Source organism: Lingula anatina, chromosome 1, assembly GCF_051362555.1.
Source record: "Lingula anatina isolate TDL-2025a chromosome 1, LinAna3.0, whole genome shotgun sequence".
Lineage (NCBI taxonomy): Eukaryota > Metazoa > Brachiopoda > Lingulata > Lingulida > Lingulidae > Lingula > Lingula anatina.
Window position 1 is genome coordinate 64629735 of NC_141767.1, and position 22173 is coordinate 64651907.

Sequence of the window (22173 nt, forward strand, 5' to 3'; positions counted from 1 at the left end):
TCCATTGAGCATGAATATTTATTTCTTGATTTTGTATGTAATCATCATTATAAGAATACTTCTATTAAAGATGATCCTTGTTATTCTCAATAAATGTTAATTATTGGTCTGTCCTAGACACTGAAATATATCAAATGTACAACAAAAAACAAACCTACAAATCTGTAGTGTAATTGCCAGTTTACAACGTGGCTCCTTTTAAAATCATGTTCTTCTTGCAATCAAGCATAGATACAATTTGGTAACAAATACAAGCAATAAAACTTTCCTAAAATCGATGTTTTATCAATTTCACACTATGCAACCATTCAAGTGTAACAAAGATTTAATATGAAAGAGTTAATTTAAGTATGATGTCAGTCTAGTACTTCTGTTATTATTCAAGATGGTGCGCTTGCTGAAAAACCAATGTCGCTGGCGTTGTTTTTATAAGACTGAAAATTCAGTTTTGTGCATTCTCCAGTGCTTGCAAAATGTCCTCGTCATTCACATCTTCCATCTTCATGGGTATTGGTTGACTGGATTTCTGAGAATTCTGAGAAGTCCTGGGGGTGCTGTGAGGAGTCACAGGGGTAAAGCTACCCTGAGATGACTTTCCTGGAAGATGAAACCATACAACAGTATCATTACAAAGCCATATGAATTTGTGTTAAATTAAATTAAAAAAAAAAGACTTTTCACAAATCAAGAGAGATGACAACACCAAAGCAATCTAATGTTTTTTTTTTCTTACTTATTAATATAAAACAAGTAAACGTGAACAAATAGAGAAATCCACCTCAGAAAAATGGACTCAAATTTATCCAGGTACAAATAACAAATAGAAAGAGTAAATCAATACTGTAAAGCTGATCCTCACCATCCTCCTTTCCTCCATTAATTAACCTTTGACTTTCCTCAAAGTACTGGTTGGGGTGCTGGAGTGCAAAACTTGCCTCCTCTTCTTGTATTCCGTGTGTGAGGTTAAAAACCATTTTACAAGCAATCTGGTAATGTCCTTCTTTCACCTTGCTAATCACCTAAAAATCAGAAAAAATACCAGTGATGTCAGTAAAGTGTACTTTTCAGTGACACCACATGTAGTTTTGTAGAATACAGGAAAAATTGTGTGACAAAGATAGTAATTTTGCCTCGCACCAGACTTAAAGAGAGCAAGCAAAACATGTTAGTTTTAATTCTTTCAATTGATTTTCTTAAGCAATGTACATAAATATAAAAAAAAAATTCAAACTTACTGCTTCTGAATTCTCTTTGCCAATTTTCAAATTGGAAAGTTTTTGCCGTAGCATATCTGTATCACTGTGACGGAAGGGGCAACCTGTGAGCACAAACATATCTCTTTATGCATCAAATGTCAAATATTTTGAAGGGATAAAACCCTTGATCATATAACATGGGTTCTGAAATTGTAATTTCTGGTTTATAAAGAACACATTTTGGGATTTTGATCAATGTGATATGGAATTTTGGAACATTTGGAACTTTGAACAATGAAAGGTAAAATTTGATAATTTAAACATTGATGAAAATAACTTTAAAAATATGGCTTTTGGTCTTGAAAAAAAAAACACATGAAGATACTTTACAATGTATTTTTTTGCAATATATCATTACTGACCATGTCCATCCCCAGGACCTGGGGCATTAGAGGTGATAATCTTCAGACAGCTATATGGAGTGTAGTCTGCCCGCTTGCCCTCTTTACCATAGTTGTGGCGAATGTTGTAAGCATATTGTTTATCAAACTGCAATAAAAAAATAATTAAGAAATACATATAAAGTTATATAAAAAAATTAAAATGAACAAGAAAGTAAGTTTAAGAATATTTGCCTTCAATTTGCCTGTGATGAGAATATTTAATTCCCACAGTATGTACTTTCAATCTTAACTGAAGGAAGAGACAGAATAGGAACAACAGGCTTGCATTTTAAATAATTCAAATCTTTTATACTTTCAACATCAATGTCTAACAGGCATTAATATAAGTATAATTACAAACCTTATCAGGATCAATGGGTCCCTTAGTAAACTCATCCTTCCAGAACTTGAGGGCCTCCTCCAGTGAGAGACCTATAGCCTTTAGGAACAGGCCATACTGCATACGCCCCCAATGGCGTAAATGGTGATCTCGACGCAGACCATCATGAAGTTGTAACATACACAGAGGGAAGGACTTCTTGGAGAGCTGTAAGAGTAATATATAAATGTCAACAAACTTAAAACGATACGGACAAAACAGGTGTGCAAATTCACACAAACAACTCTACTTCCTTATGTCAGAAGAAAATACTTGTCCTAATCCTTAAGATTCATTGATTTATGTTTTACCATATCAATCATGGCTGCTGTAACCTGTCCTCCTGTAGGTTTCCTGTTGGAGTAGTCTTGTCCCAGGTATCTCTTACTGAGGCCACTCAACATAGGCAGCAACCTGTCTTGTTCCTCCATGTGAGGTAGTGCCCTACATATTACCTGTGTAAATGATGAAAAAATACCATAACAGATAAAAACTGATCATATTTTCAGAAATTATTTCACAGTGTAGTAGATATAATAAACAATTCAAATAGCAGTGGTTCAAAAGAAACCAATGACCAAAAGAAATTAAATTTTCTTTTTACATCCATCCAAACTCAAGACCATTTTTTAAGAACCAAAAATGAAAATTATAAACACACGTCACTTATAATACACAAATATTACACATAACTTCTTTGCAGAACAAAAGGTACATACTTACTGCTAAAGCATGGGACAAATGTGTTCTGAAAACACCGAGAATTATAGAAACTAGCTCATTGTAGGGGACATACACATATCCCCTGTGGACATAGACCTTCCTTGCTTTGACCAGGTCTAGGGCTTCTGTGAACGGCACCTAAGCAAAATATATACAATCTCCTGTTATAATCTAGGCAGTGGCATTTTCAAGAAAATGCAAACTATTCTATAGGTTAGGTTTTGTGCTCTATTGGACTTAGTCCATGTAATCCATCATACTGGAAACTGATAATTGACTCTGATTGGAACAGGTGCTAGTAAACCAGGTTTGTTGCCAAGCAACTAATTGTCTCTTGTTCCAGGCAATGATGCAGGTGTTTATTATTACAATTATTCACTCAACAAAATACAAATCACAAAATATGTCTCAAAAACCTAATCAAGTCCAGACAACTAAAACGATTCTTACCCTATAAAAGTCTGTGGCCTCTGCTAAAGAGATGGTCATATCTTTGTGTGAATCTGCAAGCTTTTTAAGTATGCCCTGCTTTTCCTCAAATGGAATCTGTACATAAAAAAGGTATGCAAACTAAACCAAATTATCTAGTGTAAAACCAGTTTCTTTTAAATTATTTCCATCAAGGTGGCAAAGTTACTATTAAATACATAACTGTGCCAAAAATCAAAATGTGTTCCAACTAAATCTGACTACTTTTTATTAATACAATTATTTATCCTTTATGATTTTTTCTTGATTAAGAAATTGAAAATTGATCACCACAGTAAAAACAAATACTCACTGGAGAATAATTCAGCTTGTTTTCCTTTAAAAACATCTGAATGCTCTCTTTACTTTCCACTGAGAACCTGTATCTAAACAGGTCCGTCTCTTGCTGAATATACCACCTGCGCAATTCATCTCTAGAAATACAATTTATTTACATGTCATTATAAAATAATTCTAAGTAGCATCATAAACTTATTTTTACAAATGCCAGTTGTGCAGTAATATGTTTTAGTGTACACTTTTACTACCTTAGTTAAGAGAGTATACAGATGAACATAAGTTTCCAGTTTTATAATAGCTTCCATACTGTAATGCTGTCTAGTGCAAAATGTAACTATAACTATCAATTTCACGTGCAGTTGAAATACAGCAGTATTTCACAAGATGAGCAGGTGAAAGGTGGGCATCTGGATGGGGGCGTCTCGATACTCCGAAGGTTCATTGGTACGAAGGTTCATTGGTCCAAAAAACGGTAACCTTTTCATCGGTTTTTTAATCAAAGGTTCATTGGTCCGAAGGTTCTGTAGTGAAGATTCGGACCAATGAACCTTGGGACTATTGAACCTTCGGACTATTGCTACGGCCCCATCTGGATATGAACACTTACGACTTGCAGTAAGCCAGCCTGAGCACAAAGTGGGAGATGAGGTCCTTTCTTATATCATCATACTCCTTATCACTCATGTCATAGATGCTTCCATTCTACAAGTGAAAAACGAAGTGAAAAAATCAGAAACTGACTGTACTTTCATATTCTAACATTCTTTCTAACATCTTTTATAAAAAGGATAAAATCCCTCACATAAAAGTACCCGATATCAATATCAACATGTACAGTAGTAGTACATGTGTACCTCTGAAATGTCACCCAAAGGATATGGTGGTCAAAATAAATCATAGGTCATTTAGAACCAAGTTGATTAGAAATGGTACAAAAACATCAAGGGCAGCTTGAACAAAGACTCCTAAATATGAAAAAATAACTACCTTTGGTTTGCTGCTGTGATTGATGAACTTTTTAAGTTCATCCCTCACTGAATTATTGTATTCATCTGATCCTTTGAGGTGCTTCGATCCTGCATTTTCTATAGCTTTCAGCACTAAAAACACAGAAAAACATTACGTGAGACATGTGCATGATTAATATGATGGCGCTTTGGAAGTATCAACATTTGAATCAATGACTAAAGCAATAAATATTAGTACTCAAGGTTCTTAAAGCACCAACCTAGGGCCAGATATTCACTGCTTTCAGTAGTACCAGTACAGTACCACGAGTAGTACAAGTATCCTATTTTTGAATCTTAAAAGATTTAATTTGTCATATAGTATACCAAACTGTGACGATTTAATATAACACGATGACACTCTTACTTCATCACACTATGATTCATTAATGTTTGTTACTTGCGAAAGTCAGAAAGATGTACTTGTTAACATTTACGTTTTAGTCTTTCCACGGCATAGTCCTCAAATTCCTGCAAAGAAATCACATCTTTCGGAGGCAGCGTGTAAAACAGCAGATTATGTGTGAAACGACTCTTATCTCGATCACCACTAAGCTTGGATGCCTTCAGTCTCCTTTGTTTTGTTACTTCCATCTTTCAGTTTGTAAACTTTCGCGCGTTAATATTTAGGTCAAGTTGAAGGTAAGATGTGGTCACGCGCTTTCTCGAACCAAGAACCAAAATAAAGAAAATGGCTGATCCGGTGGTTCTTGGCGGCTGGATCAGTTTTGCCTGTGTTGTGTTGGTAAGAATCGTTTCTCTTAAGATATGATTATAACACATATGTTTATGTAGCAATGTTCTGTAGATTATCAGAATTTTAAGATATATCCGCAGAATTTAAGAAAGTTGTCTTGTGATATAATATTGTGTTTGACACCAACTACAGCAGCCACTAGCAGCTCTTACTATTTTTAGCACAATTCTGAAATATTGAAGAATGCTCAGTGTTTTTGTTTATTGTAGAAAAGCGTTTTAAGTCCAGTTTTAAGATGATGCAAGTGCGCCTGTTTGACAAAGGACAATGTTGTAATGCACACTATAAAGTAAAATGAATCATTAATACATTATGATAAAATATTTTGTATAAAAATTAATGTCTTGGATAATAAAACCCACTTTCAATATCATTCCAGCTGACTCTCATATTCTCAGCACTTTATATTAGACTTCACAGAAGTAAAACAGACAGTGAGCGGAGCTCTACAATTACTTCAGTGCTAGCTGTAGCAGTGGCATTGTTGACCTCTGCCTTAGTGCCCGTAGACATATTTCTGGTAGCTTTTATGAAAGATCCAGATGGAAAATTCAAGGTAATTTCGTTTCTGATAATCAAAGGAATCTTGCGTCTGTTTCATTTTCAGTAGGTAGCTTTATTTTCAGTGGAATGGGGTGGTAAGGCTTATTCTAAATACTCAAAGTTTTCTGATAAAAATGCAAGTTGTTTGTGATCTTTAGTTATTAATTTTTATATTACCTTTATGGTTGACATCTTGTAAAATCACTGTTTTTTTATAAGACATGTTATAAGTCAAGACTACAGAAAAATGAGAGTACATTTGTAAGTGTTGTTGTAGGAGTGGGCAGAGTCCAATGTTACCAGGCAGGAAGTGGAGACATCAGTACTATACACCTATTATAGTGAGTGTATTCATTTAGTATTGGTTCATATGATCTATAGGTGATAAAATGTATAAAATGTATCAAGATACAATAACAAATATATTATGAAGAATAATTATTATTTATAACATTTTAGTATTATCCAGATCATTAGAATATTTCATTTATTTTCAGCCATGTATGCACTGATCACATTCTTCCTGTTCTTTGCCCTACCATTTGTATATTTTTACTATGAAGAGAAAGAAGATGAGAATCCCGGTAAAAAGGTAAATAAAACCGTAAAAAATGTATTATTTCTAAAGATGCACTGTGTTTACAGAAGAGATCTCCAGTTTCAAAATTAAACAACGAATTTGAGTTGTATCCCTGTAAGAACTATGGATTGTGCTGTTATTGGGGTTAAAGTGATTTTGTATGATTTTGGTGTTATAACTCCCAGAAAGTCTAATATTTATTACCAACCTCACTCTTGTGGATCATTTTGATGTTTTGTTTTACTTTTCAAATGGGAAAATAAATTTTCAGCGTTTCTGCTCTGCATTCCTGTACACTTTGGTGTTCCTGTTCATAGCAGGAGTGCTGTTGCTAGTTGGGTAAGTTATGATTTTTATATTAAAATTTTAATTAGAAAAATTAGAACAAAAAACTGTCATGAACTACCTGTTTGAATATAACACAGTTGGTGGAACTGACAGGGCAATATAGCAGAAGCCAGTATCACTGAATCTTTGGTGGGTGCCTAGTTGTGAAAGGTTTTTGATGTAAATTCAGAAAATGTTTCTTTTTATCCCCACAATACTTGGGTCCACTTTATCTTGAAAAAAGATATCTTTTCTAGAGCTTTTGCTCCAGTGAAGACTGCACCTGATGCCAATCTGACAGAATGGAAACGGTTGGAGTTCCTATTCAAGGATTTAGCAACAAACGGTAGGTTTTAATATCAAGGTAGCAAGTTATTAACTTACTAGGTGACACCAAAATGCCAGATGATAAATATACATACATGTTTTGATATACTTTTGCCTCTCAACAATCAATGAGAATTCTGGTCATATTTGATGTAGCATCAGAATTGTTAGTGACTGTACTAATTAGGTTTGTTTTCCCGAAGATAAATATGTTGAAAGCAGCATGATCAACTAAACCTCCATTTGTCAACACAAATGTAAATTTAAATCGTTTGTGTTTATTAGGTAGGGAAAAAAAAACTAATAGTCTTGTATTATTTCAGATGGAGAAGATGCCTTGTCATTTCTCATCTGTTCACTGACACTGATTGGTCTGCTTGGACTCATGATATACACTGTGAGTTTTGAAAAAATATTCTTAGATGTAAAACTTATGAAAACCCATGCATAAAAGGCAATTCAATTATTTGATATTCAGGACTTTTTGAAACTTTTAATGATATTTGTTTGAGAACATTTTTCAATGATGAAATTTTATTTGCAGATGATATAGAAAAAAGTCTAGAATAATTTGATCTTAAATATGTCTTTGTAGGCTTATGGTATGACAGCCTGGCCAGTGAACCTCATCCGAGGGACCCGTGGGGCTAGTACTGAGCTGTCAGAGGTTTCAATGAATAGGGCAAGAAGGAGTGATCAAATTGAAGCTATAAGAAACAAGGTACAGTCAGCATCCCCTTACAGTAGCATGGTTTTTATATACGTGATGCATACTGCTTGTATAAGTTTTAATAATACTTATTTAACATGTAAATCTTATTTTTTTGGTCTTTTTAGCAAGGATATAGTGGGGTTTAATGTATTTTTGATTTTTGTTTTTTCTTTTCAGTATGGTGCAGGTCGCCGCATTTCTGCTAGGGACAGGCGTCAGATAGAATCTCTTGAAGATGAGGAGCACCTGCTGGAAAGACAAGAGCGCCATCTGCAGGCAGAGGCCAACAACTGTTGTAGCAAATGCCTTAAGATTCTCCGCCCACTGGAGATGATTGCAGGAATTGTATTCTTTTTGGTGGCATTGTTGATTTTCCTGTCTCTGCTGCTCACTAAGTAAGTATTCAGACAGCCTTTGGTCAATTAATTCTTTGTAAAAGTGATATTTTTCTTGGTTTTTACATTCTCAGCAATAACATTTGAGTGTCTAAGAGTTTTTAAAAGTCGTGCAAAGATGAAAGCAATGCTGACTCTTTCATTTATACCTTTATGCAAATTAAAATTCACCTAAGTAACTTTTCAGTTTTTTTTGTTTGTTATTGTTGAGCTTTTATAGTGTACAATTTAACACTTCCCTATTTGTAGCATAGACAAAGCAATGCATTCCTATGGGTGGAGAATGGGATATGCACTGCCACACAGAACGTTACCAAACCCACTGGATATTGTACTGGTCTTTTCACAGCAGGTTTGTACATATGAATACAAAAGTGACATAATTAGCTATTTACTGATCAAAAGGTATTAGTAGTTCAGTGCTTGCCTCTAGTAAAGGAATTTTTTATACTTCTGCATAAAGCCAGAAATAAAATGCAATTCATTTTCAAATATGTCTGAGCACTCATCTATAGGGGCTGTAGCAGGGTAAATGAGATCAGGTATTATATTACACTTTTTGTTTTCTATTCAGGTTTTCCCACTAGATTACATTTTGATGGCAGGTGTCATTATGTACTTTTTCTTCTGCTCTATGGCTGGAATTCACGATATTGGAATCTGGTTCTTCTGGATAAAGGTGTGCTTGCTTTGCTTGAAAAATGATTTTAGTTGTGTGTAGTAGACATGATTATTTTGAAGTTTGTTTTGCTGAGGTTGCAAAAATATGTTAATTGCAATATTTGCTGTCATAGGGCCAGACAGACAACTCTGATTATCTCAAAGTTATGTCAAATATAATTGATGAAACTGTCTGTGAAATTAACTTCGCAGTTGCAATCTACTTTTTTGTTTGTTGGTTGGTTTTTCAGATGTACAAGATTCGGCCTAGAAAAACCAGACCCCAGGGTCTTCTCATGATGTGTTTTCTATTGATGTTGATTGTGTTGGCTACCAATGTGATCATATATGAGCTGACACCACAGTACTCAATGTATGGCAGCCAGCATTATGTGGTGAGTAATATGGTGGAGATTTGGTTTATTATGTCATACATACTGTTAGTTTTAATGATCAGAGTTGGGAAAAAAACCATACCATTGGGTTTATATATACTACCCTACCTGCATCTCAAACATAAAAGTTTCAGAGTTTAAATCAATTAAATGAATGTATCAGATACAAAAAGAATGTAAGTTGTGGTTTTTATCTTTTCTTAATTTGTTCCAGGCAAATTCTACCAAGGTCACTATGTGCAGTACCAGTGCACCTGAAGGTATGTCTATCACTTTAACTGAACATGTATCAGGTGTGAAATTAAGAACTCTGAGGAAGTAAAACAATTATATGCTGTTGTATAGGGTGTATTGTGCTTATTGTTTCAGTTTACTGTTCATATACGTTGATTTATTTTGTGCATGCTTTTAAATTAGTAATAATGTTTGTTTTCACATATTCAAAAAATAAATCTTATAAACAGGAATATATTTTGGACACATCAAAAGAAAGATGTTTGGTCATTTTGTTTGTTTAGTATTGTATAACCTTTTTTATTACCAGGTGACTGTGTGATGACAAGGTTCACCACATTGTTGACCAGATTCTTCTACAAGGTCTGGTTCTTTGGAGCCTGCTACTACTGGGCAGGATGGGTGTTCCTAGCTGTAAGTCATGTTAACTTTTTGTCATTACATGTATTTTTATTTCACATGGGATAAATGTCTGCCCATCCATTATGCTTTCATTGAGCTGGAGGTTCTGAATTTTTTAGATATTTTGAATTAATGATAACTAATTGGTTGTACAACAGGGTTTCAAGCACTATGCCTTCTTTATGCTATTTAGTACATAAGTTCTTCTGAATAATGTGTCAAGGTATTGCTTCATTCCAACAAGCTGATCAACAGCTTCTGCACAGGAGCAGACAGTTTGTACCAACCTTGTTAAAAACGGGGAAAAAGTCATCTCATTTATTTTCAAATATCCAAGAAACCCATTTCATGCACATTTGAAGTTTACATTTGAATAGTTTGTTGGAGATACACATTATTTTGATGTAGTTAGTTGATTGATTATTTACTGTGGAGCATAAACATATCTTTTCTTTTTCTCATAAGTTTCATTCCTTGTTAACAGACTTGTGGCTTATTTTAGGCACCATTTGTTTGAGGTGTGACTTTAATGAAAATAATTTGTTCTACTTAGATGTTTCATTCTTTTAAAATCTTTTCTTCATACATTAATTTTGTTACAGGTGATACCGCTGTCATTTGTGATCTCCTTGTGCAGAAGAAGGAAATCTTCCATCAATGGGCAGGTTGAGGAGGATGACTTTGATAGTGATGAAGAACTCTTGTCAGCCTGAGATCAAATTAAAAGAGGAAAACGCTTTCTTCTAACAACATTTAAAACAGTTTATCTGTTTATTTTCTAAAATCATCTCATGCTTCATTATTGTTGGTGGCCAATCTTGAAGTCAAGGTCAGCAGTCTGGAATATTTGTTCAATTTCTTACAGATTTCTTACTGAATACACTTTGCTCACATTTGATCTGAAAAATTCCAGTAATTGGTCATGCTTTCACACTCTCACAGACATTCTCATGATGAAATTTTCCATTCTTTCACTTCGTGTTACATATTAGTGCAAATGCATAATAGTATGTATTTTGGTCTTCTTATTGACAAATTTTTGATGCCACAGCCTCATTTTAATTCACAGACAGCCACAGTGGAGAATGACATTTTGTAGATATTTAAGGCAGGTCCTGTTGTGTGGTGTGCAGTTATCGTCCAGACAGCTGGGGTACTGTAGATTGGACGTTGTAGTAGATAATAACATTGATAAGGTTTATGGAATACAGAATACACTGATGCTGTAGAAAAGAGGATTACAAAAATCAGGTTCTCTGCCAAGTTGCTATCTTACCAATACTGCAAAATTTCACCCATTTTCAACATTTCGATCTGTTCAGGTGGGAATTATGTTTCCAAAATGATATTGTGCTTGAAAATTATCATTCTGTCGTGAATAGCTGTAAATCATAGTACATGGCTTTGTGTTCAATGTCATATCATCTGACACATTACATGAGACTTCTGGGGCACCCCTGTCAAGTTCCTGAGGTAGTTTACTCCTGACACCACTGTTATATGTAGTCTTTAGACTTGTAGATCGAGGTTACATGAAGTTAAAGATCTAGAGGTTAATACAGATGTAAGTATTATGTTCAAGTATTATGGGCTATTTAATGATATGCTTTGGGGTGTTGGTATCTGTCTGTAAGATGTATCTATTTATTATCTCGTACACCAAAGTATTTCACTCACTGTCAATCATTTATAACTTTTTATGAAAAAATTAATGTTAGTTTGTTAATAGAAATTGTAGAGATCTTGTTTAAGTGAACAAAATTATGAAAGATTGTAATGCATGTAGTTTCTGTACATTCCACTCAAATATATGGTTTAAGTGAACCTAATTTAGACGTTATTAGAAGCAAGTTTTTTACTTGAATTGCAGTGTTAAAATTGGAGGATTTTTACTCAACATCTGGTTTAATTGAAATCTTTCACTTATACTCGGTCTTCATTGTGGCATTCAGAGATGTCATTCTCATATTTTCCTGACCCTAGTACTATATATATATATGCCAACGTTTTAACACGGATGTGCAATGGTTTAAAATTCAAATGTTGAAATAAAAAGAATGACTCCATTTATTATCATAATGAATTTAATGAGGAATCTGTTTTTCATTCATTGGAAAAGAACTTTTCAGTATCATAAAATGTATCAAAAAGATACTACAAACCAATATATTACCCAAAAACCAGATTTTAAACAAATTGAGGACATTTTAGAGAATAATAGCAGAGGAGCCCTACAAATTCTTTCATCATAAAAGGTCTCAATGATTTTTGCATACAATCTAACATTTCTTTCACTCATGTTAAAATCATTATGACACACACATACAAAATAAATTTATTAATAACAATGATTTGTCATCAAGGATGAAGGAGTCCACATTACTTGTAATTCTTAGACTTGACTTCAAGCAAGTCCATTATAAATCTATCAATAAATCAACAAATAACAATAAGCTTTTTCTCACTTTAAAAATATCAATGTGGTCTCCTCCATTTTCCTTGCAATGATTAATAAATAGAACAAGAGCTTAAGATATTGTCCTCTAGCAATATGTACAAGGCTGAAGAAACAACATCCTTTTCTATTTAATGCAATTTTGACAAAAGAAACCTTACCAAAGGTAACCTCACTTTTGACAGACATTTTAAATGAAGCCCCAAAAAGTATGCCCTAATTCTTTTAAATCAAGGATGCACCGAGTATCTCTTTCAACCTTGTACACCTAAATGTGTATAATTTTTGTGTCACCCTAAACATTTTACTACATGAACCTTGAATTTTATTTAACCATGACTATTATTTAACTTTTTGATCACCCTTGGTTCATAAAAACACCATCTGATAGTAATGGATCATAACTTAAGCTTTCATACTTTATCATGATAAAATGTTAAATGTTCATGTAGAAATATTGGCTAGGACTTGAAACTTGATATAATATTAACAAATACACTTACGCACAGTTCACCCCACAATTTACAAGGTTTTAGGTTGTCTCATTCATACACCATTCACTCAGTCTCAGATTACCAAGAACCATGCCAGAAAACCTTAATCTGCACTGGGGTCCAATAATAACAATGTGGATTAATGAGGTGCCAGCACATACATATAGCAATAATCATTTAAATGGTGACCAAAAAAAAAAAAAAAAAAAGATTATCTTTGTAGTGCAATTATGTGTTAAGGTTTCTGGCAGGTCTTGTTTGACTAGTGGAAAATATTTCAATGCACTGCATTGCAGAATTTAACATTACTTGAAAGTGCAATTTTTAATCCATTAAAAATTTGGATTTTTTTTTTAACTCACCAAAACATCTTGCAGTTCCAACCTATAACCTTGTCATCACAGTAGAAATATGTTATTAAGGCATAACAGCCAGATACAATATTATTTACAAATACAATTATTTACAATATCAATTTTCACTTAGAAAAGATATTCATGCTTCTGCCATACACACCGTCACACTTCCAGTTAAATGTTTCTCCCTTAATCATCCAGAATATTGATTCTACATGAGACGTACAGAATGCTTACTTTGATCAACTAAATTGCACAAGTAAATCTGCTGTTTCCTGAAATAGTATCAACTGTTAAATACATAAATTTCTCAAATAAATTTATAGTAAACTAAGTACACTTAGGAAGATGTAATTTGAGGGGAATTTTGATTGCATTTTACATTTAATAATTTTCAAATTCTTTACAATATCTTCAACATGCAGTACCCACCATATCAAATCAAATAAAAACAAGGCAGCAAAGCTGTCAAATGTACAGACAAAAAACAGAAAATAAAGATGCAAAAAAGGTCATTTTGTCAATTTTGATGCAATAATAAATAATGCTTATAATAGCACTGTCAGTCAACACTGAATTTTAATCTTGCACAACAGGTAACATGGTCAATAACAGGAGCGGACCCAGAGATATTTTCTGACAGTATTACAAAGTATCTATGTTGATCCATCCTCCATTTTGATGGTCTTCCAACAGAAAAAATAGATACCAGTCAATATAAACTTAATAACCTGACTGTCTTCCGGAAGACCCAGAAGATGGTCTCAATCCACCCCTTCAATAAGATTACAGTTTCAGGACCATGAGAGTTCAAATTCACATTATGAAAGTCTCAATATTTGAAAAATGATGACAGTGCATAAAATAATATTACATCATGTTTAAAAACATAAAAAACAATACAACTGCTTATGTAGAAATACAGAAAATGTGCAGAGCCCCAGGCAGATGAGAGCCTGCCTGGGGCTAAAAGTCACAAATGCAAGTGTTTGAGAAAAAATTATAAAGGAAAACAACAAAACTAGAAAAGCACTTTGAGAGTGCAGACCTCTGCCAAGGCAGCAATTGTTGATTATATTGATAATTGATTGATTATTGATCCGGACCACCACCAAAAATTAATCATTGTCCTCTTTGGCCCACTTCCGACAGTTCCTGAAAATTTCTGCAAAATCAGTCCATAACTTTTTGTGTTATGTGGATGACAGACAAACAGGGGTGAAAATATAACCTCCTTGGCAGAGCTTGAGGTAAATATAATTCCAATGAAGCTGCTATTCAAACTTTTAATCTTCCAGTTTGATATATATATATATATATATATATATAAAACTTATTTGCAATATTAAACAAAATTTACCTGCATAATTATCACTGCTTCCTTATTATTAATCTAGCAAAGAGCTTTACCTTTGGGAGTTTACAGGGAAATATCAACAAGTGTGCTTTACGTAATCTCATTTAATGGCCTATTAAAGCAAATGACTTTATAACTCTGAAATTAATCTAGTGATACCCAAGGGTAATTTACAGACTGACCCACTCAAAGGTCTTCAGGCCCATAAGTCACACCTTAAGAAAAGCACAAAACCATAATGCCCAAAATAGGAGACTACCAATCCTGATGCAATAATACATTATGTTTAACTGCACAGTCAACATCAACTTATGCACAACAGGTAACACAGACGAAAGTAAAAGCATAAGGCTTCAGGCCCATCAGAGTTCAAGTTTATACTTAGAAAGTGCCAGAATGAGAAAAATGAAAATTTCACAAAAAATGCATAAATACAATAAACATGATAATCCGATAGAGCTGGTTTTCTCATGAGCTGAAGGCCAATCCTAAAAATCGTACTTGTAAGTTTAAAATTATAATAAGTAGCACAGTTTTCTTTTCATAATGTTTGCAGTAGCAGTGCAAAAAGATTGTCAATTTTGATGTAACATTACATAATAAATTAGAGAATAATTATCACCAATTTTTGTTTATTGACTATAAATAGGATGGACATGTAGAAAATATGATTACCATTTGGCTTCATGTCCATGGGAGCTCCGAGTCCCATAATGAATATGCCAAAAAAGATAATGAATATAACACTAAAATGTATAACTTCCAGAAAAAGAAGCCAATTAGACTGCTTTTCTAACTCAGGCTGCATTTTAGTCCTGTGTTTCTTTTTTGAAAGTTTGACAGTCATAAGTAACACGGTTTTTCCATAATGATCATCAAGGCAGCAGCACCAAAAATTGTGTTTTCTGCTATTTTGATGCAACATTACATAATGCTTAACAGCATAATGACCATCGATTTTTTAATAATAAAATATAAGTGTCATGGATTTTCACAAAATGTGACTAGCACGGGTCTTCAAGCCCGTGGAGGTTCTAAGTCGCACCTTGGAAATGCCAATATGTGAAAAATTAAATTTTCACAAAAAACTGTTTAATTGCCAGAAAAAATTACCAAACAGTATGCATTGCCAACTGAAGCTGTATTTTAGACCCATGTTTCTTTCCTGTAAGTTTGAGAACAGTAATTGACATGATTTTTGTTAAATGGTCATCATGGGAGCAGTGCCCAAAATAGGGGTTTCTTCAAATTTTGATGCAACATTACATAATGTTTAACAGCATAATGACCATCAATTTTTAATTATAAAATATTAGTATCACGGATATTCAGGAAATGTGACAAGCAAAGGTCTTCAGGATCATGGAACTTCAAAGTCACACCTTGAAAATGCCAATAAGTGAAAAATTAAATTTTCACAAAAAACTGTTTAATTGCCAGAAAAATTTACCAAACAGACTGCATTGCCTACTGGAGCTGTATTTTAGTCCCATGTTTCTTTCCTGTAAGTTTGAGAATAGTAAGTGACATGATTTTCCTTAAATGGTCATCATGGGAGCAGTGCCCAAAATAGGGGTTTCTTCAAAATTTCATGCAATATTACATAATGTTTTACAGCATAATGACCATCAATTTTTAATTATAAAATATTAGTATCATGGTTATTCAGAAAATGTGACTAGCAAAAGCCTTCAGGCCCATGGAACTTCAAAGTCACATATTGAAAATGCCAAAATGTAAACAATACAGCACTGTTCTGAAATGGGTTTATTTCCATTTTTAACACTTTTTAAACATAAAACAAAATAAACAGTTTACTGCCATTTTTATATGACCAATGAAGAAAATTGATGAGATGGGAAAAGTATCAACAGAACAGTTTTAAATGCCCAACTTCCTCCATTCTGAGATTCTGAACATAGTGGATGAATGCATCTGACAAACTGCAATGATATGAGTTTATTTCCATTTTTGACACTTTATTACACAATACATGATAACAAGTTTACCATCATTTTTACAAAATCAACTAACAATGTTGTAAAGATGCAGGAAATGCCAAACAAACACATTTACGTATCTTATTAGTTCAATAATGAGACTGTTAACATGCCTAAGAATTGAATGTGAGGAAATGTGAAAAAACAGCATTACCTTTTAAAATAATGGACTGATTATGCTGATTTTCAAACTCAACCTGCGTTTTAGTAAGATTGGCCCCTCCTGTGAGTATAATGACAATTGGCCAATCTGTTTTTCTTATATTGTGTTATCAGTGTTGCATATATACTGAAAAAAGTGAAAAAAAAAACAGCATAAATTCCCTATAAGTGACCCGATCGTGCTGATTTTCGAATTTGACCTGCGAATTATGAATATTTATCAGTTCTGTAAGTTTCAAGCCAAAGGGTAAAACAGCTCTTCATTTATTGTGTTATCAGTGTTGCAAAAATGCTGAAAAAAAGTGAAAAAATAGCCTAAATTCACTAAAAATGACCCAATCATGCTGATTTTCGAACTTGACCTGCGTATTATGAATATTCATCAGTTCTGTAGGTTTCAAGCCAAAAGGTCAAATGGTTTTCCATTTATGGTGTTATCGGTGCTGCATATATGCTGAAAAAAGAGAATAAAAAATAGCCTAAATTCACTAAAAATGACCCAATCACGCTGATTTTCGAACTTGACCTGCGTATTATGTATATTCATCAGTTCTGTAAGTTTCAAGCCAAAAGGTAAAATGGTTTTCCACTTATCGTGTTATCGGTGCTGCATATATGCTGAAAAAAGTGAAAAAACAGCATAAATTCCCTATAAGTGACCCGATCATGCTGATTTTCGAACTCGACCTGCGTATTATGAATATTCATCAGTACTGTAAGTTTCAAGCCAAAAGGTACAATGGTTTTCCACTTATCGTGTTATCGGTGCTGCATATATGTTGAAAAAAGTGAAAAAACAGCATAAATTCCCTAAGAGTGACCCGATCATGCCGATTTTCGAACTTGACCTGCGTATTATGAATATTCATCAGTTCTGCAAGTTTCAAATCAAAAGGCAAAATGGTTTTCCACTTATCGTGTTATCGGTAAAAGTGCACGGCGACGGCGACGACGGCGACGACGGCGACAGCGACGACGGCGACGACAGACGCAGATGATGGCTATATGTACAGACACATCTGTGTCTGTACATAAAAAAGATGAAATCAAAATCTCTATCATTATCAAAGCTACAAATTGCTACATTAAAAACGGTGTATAATGTAACTTCTATCCCTTACACTGGCATTATGCTATATAAGAGATCATGAATAATTTTCTCAAAAAATACAAGGTATAAAAATCATACTTTCTAATGTTCAACTTAAGTGTTCTCCTTCAAAGTGATAACTATAGGTACAGAATTTCAGCTTAGTGCAGCATCAATTTAGATCATCTGATTGATATAATTGAAGAACCAGGTAACACACCGTTATCAGAAGAAAATCCACATATATTCCATTGGACGTCTTTCCTGGTATATGAATGTGTATGGGTCCAAGCCTTCCGTATCAACCAAGTAGCCAAAATTGTACAACAATGAGCACTTGATAACCATCCACTTTCTCTTTTATGACTGACACCAGAATAATTCAACTACTTACAATGTTTGATATCTTTTATCCTGATAGTCCTTAATAAAGCTGGCAGTTAATTTTAATTCTAACACTGATGGCTTGCCTTCAAAAATGTTATTGTAAAAAACTCATTTTTTTCCAAGACATATTACACCACTTTACTGGTAGTTTTGTGCCTGTGAGAACCTAGTGAACTAGATGGGAAAGAATTTGTACTGAATGAACTAAATAACCACTTTTAGCATTTTCTGTCAGAACTCTTGGCACCATGAAACAACAAAGAGTAAACGGTTTGGATAGTCCTCCATGTTAAAGAAAGGTATTCTTTGTCTAGACAAAATCAACACCTCACCAACTTATTTATATAACAAGCTGTCTTTAAGGAAATCCACTTTCATTTATTTGATTTCTAAGCATATTTTCAGATATGTCTCAGGGAAAGTTACTTCTAAATCTTCTTTGAACTTGACAGTCTGAAGAGATCCCTATTATGATTTTTTCAGTCTTCTTGCTGCTCTCTTTATAGTCCTCCCTCTTGTGACATTAGAGTTAGCACTGAATGGGTTGTCTGGAGTTGGACCAGTAGCACTAGAAAGTTATCAAATAATAGCTGGTATTATGAGCTATGTTATTTCAGAAATCATAGTGCAGCCATAATCCATTTTATTTCTATACATCAAAATCATAATTTGTGTACAATTAATATCAATGAATAGAGTTAAGAAAAAATAAAATGAACATATTGAAGATGAAACCAACTTCTCTTCGTAAAACAAATAGAAAGGTACTGATATGAAGCAATAATCAAACCATTCCCACAAGCTGATGGATATATTAATACCTTTACATAACATCTTTAGATATTTACCCGAATCCTGAAAATTGGGCCTGTGAGCCTGAAAAGTTGAAAGAAGGTGTGGCACTAAAGCTGGTGGCCTGGGAGGCACCAAAGTTAGTGTTGGGGGTGGCACTGAAGTTGAAGCCTGCGGGGTTTCCTGAACCAAATGTCGATCCACTGCTGCCATCTGCTGGTTTACTCTGAAATAACGCCACCAGAACTTGCATAGTTATGAATATAACAATGATGACATTGGACTATGATAACTTATTACCTAAGAAACAGATTATGTTTCTTGCATATAAAAAACTAATACCTGCAATTCATCCAAAATGTTTCCAATATCTATTAAAAAAAACCAAATTCCACAAAATCAGACAAAACTATAACATATATATATACTGATACAGGTTAAATCAGACTACCTCCTGTGGTTTAGCACCAAATGCAAAGATCTCCCCTGTCCCAGTGCTGGCTCCTGGAGCAGTGGTCTGGCCAAACTGGAAGCTGGGGGTCGTGCTGAAGGGTGCTGTTAAAAAAAAAGTTAAGTACACAATCTGATTACACTGATATAATGATAAAACTGCAAAAATCAAAGTGCTGAAAGCAAAACTGAAACTTAATGTGACTTGAGTCTGTCAAAAAGACAAAAGGTACCCCCTTTATTTACATTCAAACAAACAACATAAAAATTCAAGTGAAGCATTGTAACTCTTGTTGTTCACAGAACACTGGTGCAATTGAAAAACAAACTTTGTAGTCCACAGATCTTCACCAGTTTAAAACTACTACATCAACCAAAAGCCAAAGCTTACCAGGACCAGTCCCGGTGGCACCAGGTCCAGTAGAACCAAAACCAGAAGCAAATACAGGTGCCCCAGTATTCTTGGTACTATCACTGCCAGCACCACCACTTCCAAAGGCTTGTGTGGACCCAAAAGTGCCCCCAAACCCTGAGAAGGCGGGCGTGCTGCTCCCAAATACTGAACCAGTGGTACTAGCTGAAGTTGTTGCCGTCGAGGCTCCAAATGTCGATGGAGCTCCTGCACCAAACACTGGAGCCGTGGTGCCAAAACCTGATGATGGTGCTCCTTGGGTACCAAAGGATGGGGTGGTGGATGGGGTGCTGAACAGGCTAGAGGGTGCAGTAGAACTGCTGCCAAAGAGTGGGAGGGGAGCAGATGAGGTGACAGATGTGTTGCCTCCACTACCAAATGCTACAGTTGAGCCAAAGAGTGATGGCGCTGATGTGGCGCTTGTTGTTGATGTTGTTGTTGAAGCAGTGAACCCTCCTAATGCTGGGGCTTGAGTAACTGAGGCTGCTGCAAAGGTAAAGATTTTGAACTTATTTCTGTTTGACTGATATCTTCACCAACCCCAGTCTAAATAGATGTCATACCATTAGTTACAAAAATCATACCCGTGACCATGAGTCATCAAAATTAAAAAATAACTAAGCCAGTTACCTACCTGGAAAACTGATTGTGGGAGCTACTGCACCAGTAGGCTTGATGCTCCCAAATGCAAGTTTTTTCCCTGATATTTCATCCTCTGGAAATTAATTAGACATCTTATTAATCATAAATTGTTCTCTATTTCTCAAATGAAATTTGGACATTTTTCATCAGCTTAGGGATTGTTGATTGATACATCTTTTTTTCCAATAATTCAATCCAAAAAAGTTAAACAAAACACCAGTACCAATATAAAGAAATCAAGCCCCCACGCCCCTCCCCATGCCAGTCCACAGCCAACCTAGTCAGCATATCAGCTGAATATTTACATAAGACAGGAATTACATCGTACCATCTTCATGTCCCCTTTTCAAAGGTGAAGACTTCTCCTTTGCACCAAATCCCCCACTAGAGGGTGCTGTCTGTCCAAAAGTGATATTTCCAGTAGATTTTGTCTCATCAGGCTTTGCACCAAAGGTAAAAGCAGCTGCACCACTGGTGTCTGTATTACCAAAGCTAAAACCTGATGATGTTGGCTTTGTTGTGTCACCTTTGCCTATTATACAAAATAAAACAAGCATGAGGACTTTTTCATGTAAGATAACGAGGACTATTAATTTGAAAGTTAACTTTGTTAGTTCTTTTTTTTTTTTTTTTTGTTCAGTGCATCAGTTAAATAAATCAAAAAAGAATGTTACTATTAGTCACAATTTCATAGTCCAATTTGTAAAATGTTTTCAAACAATAATATATACTAGCAATGAAAGAATGCAGATCATAATTTACAGCATGCTACAAAGGAATGAAAAGCATTGTGCTCCTATAGTATACCTATTCCAGCTCCCACAGCAAACCCAGATGAAGGTACAGAAGTGGCTGGGAAGGGATTCGTCGTTAGGTCTGTTGAGTTCACTGAAGGTTTTGGTGCCCCAAAACTAAACCCTCCTGCTGCTGAAGTGACAGCATTGGACACTGATTGAGTACTTTCTCCAGGCTTGCTCCCAAAGCTGAAACCTCCCATAGTAGCTGTAGTTGTGGTGGTGCCTGGGGGATTGGCACCAAACTTAAACCCCCCAGGAACAGACGTCTCAGCCCCAGACTGTTCTTTTTTACTGTCAACAGACTTGTCATTAGTTTGTCCAAATTTAAAACCACCAAAAGCTGCAGTGTTACTTGTTGATGTATTTACAGAATCACCACCAAATTTAAAACCACCACTTGATTTCTGTTCTTTCTTTTCTTCCGACTGCTTATCTGCGCCAGTCCCAAATTTGATTCCTGTACCGACCGTCTTGTCTTGAAAACCAAACTTAATATCACCAGTATTACCAACTTCTTGAACTCCAAATTTAAATCCTGTTGCATTAGTGGCTGTTGATGTGGTCTGGGTGCCAAATGTAAATCCTGATGTCTTGTTGTCCCCAGATGTGGTTTTATCAAACTGAAATCCACTACCAGTGCCAAATTTGAATCCCCCTTTCATTCCGGATCCTGTAAACCCTGGAAAAACCAGATTAGATTTATTTCAAAATACAGGATGTTTGGAGTGTTAATTTTCTTCAGGTTTAGCTTTCAGACATAGTATAGCTGAATTTATCTTTTAAATGTTAAATTATTCAAAACACCAATAGATGATTCACAGTGTTATTCTGTATTCAAATCGACTCAAACACTTTCCCAGGCACCTGAAGGACTTGCTGAAAGGGAATAACTGAGGAAGAAATAACATAAATTTAATAACATTTACTTGAC

At 34.6% G+C, this 22173-nt stretch overlaps 3 protein-coding genes across 3 annotated transcripts in view; 1 reads left to right on the forward strand and 2 right to left on the reverse strand.

The window, feature by feature from the left end:
• LOC112041832 (DNA primase large subunit) lies at positions 1-5125 on the reverse strand. Its single transcript, XM_024075519.2, has 12 exons — positions 4954-5125; positions 4497-4609; positions 4117-4211; positions 3523-3643; positions 3192-3287; positions 2742-2879; positions 2330-2473; positions 2001-2186; positions 1619-1745; positions 1236-1318; positions 860-1019; positions 1-597 (listed from the first exon to the last, which is right to left on the reverse strand). Exons 1-12 carry the CDS (start codon positions 5108-5110, stop codon positions 443-445), a joined length of 1575 nt encoding a protein of 524 aa, XP_023931287.2. The 5' UTR covers positions 5111-5125; the 3' UTR covers positions 1-442.
• LOC106162046 (putative lysosomal cobalamin transporter) lies at positions 5123-11931 on the forward strand. Its single transcript, XM_013539157.2, has 15 exons — positions 5123-5261; positions 5653-5829; positions 6094-6157; positions 6314-6408; positions 6668-6735; positions 6981-7069; positions 7374-7447; positions 7646-7771; positions 7940-8157; positions 8407-8509; positions 8732-8836; positions 9069-9212; positions 9427-9472; positions 9757-9860; positions 10451-11931. Exons 1-15 carry the CDS (start codon positions 5208-5210, stop codon positions 10559-10561), a joined length of 1578 nt encoding a protein of 525 aa, XP_013394611.2. The 5' UTR covers positions 5123-5207; the 3' UTR covers positions 10562-11931.
• LOC106151331 (nuclear pore complex protein Nup153) overlaps positions 11892-22173 on the reverse strand; it is a 19184-nt gene continuing 8902 nt past the window's right edge. The window contains exons 18-24 of the mRNA XM_013524551.2: positions 21253-21921; positions 20774-20977; positions 20438-20518; positions 19783-20289; positions 19393-19496; positions 18998-19167; positions 11892-18717 (exon numbers count right to left, since the gene is read on the reverse strand). Of these exons, the coding sequence (XP_013380005.2) occupies positions 18618-18717; positions 18998-19167; positions 19393-19496; positions 19783-20289; positions 20438-20518; positions 20774-20977; positions 21253-21921 (1835 nt within the window). The 3' untranslated portion in view covers positions 11892-18617. The remainder of the gene's footprint in view (positions 18718-18997; positions 19168-19392; positions 19497-19782; positions 20290-20437; positions 20519-20773; positions 20978-21252; positions 21922-22173) is intronic.

What these genes read in the sequence shown, in the direction of transcription:
- LOC112041832 (XM_024075519.2), bottom strand. Translation starts at nt 5,110, where the DNA reads ATGGAAGTAACAAAACAAAGGAGACTGAAGGCATCCAAGCTTAGTGGT. An exon ending in ACAAGCTGAATTATTCTCCA is followed by an intron (nt 3,288 to 3,522) that starts GTGAGTATTTGT and finishes TTTTATGTACAG; the next exon opens with ATTCCATTTGAGGAAAAGCA. An exon ending in GCAAAGAGAATTCAGAAGCA is followed by an intron (nt 1,020 to 1,235) that starts GTAAGTTTGAAT and finishes TCTGATTTTTAG; the next exon opens with GTGATTAGCAAGGTGAAAGA.
- LOC106162046 (XM_013539157.2), top strand. Translation starts at nt 5,208, where the DNA reads ATGGCTGATCCGGTGGTTCTTGGCGGCTGGATCAGTTTTGCCTGTGTT. An exon ending in CAAGGATTTAGCAACAAACG is followed by an intron (nt 7,070 to 7,373) that starts GTAGGTTTTAAT and finishes GTATTATTTCAG; the next exon opens with ATGGAGAAGATGCCTTGTCA. An exon ending in TTGGACTCATGATATACACT is followed by an intron (nt 7,448 to 7,645) that starts GTGAGTTTTGAA and finishes ATGTCTTTGTAG; the next exon opens with GCTTATGGTATGACAGCCTG.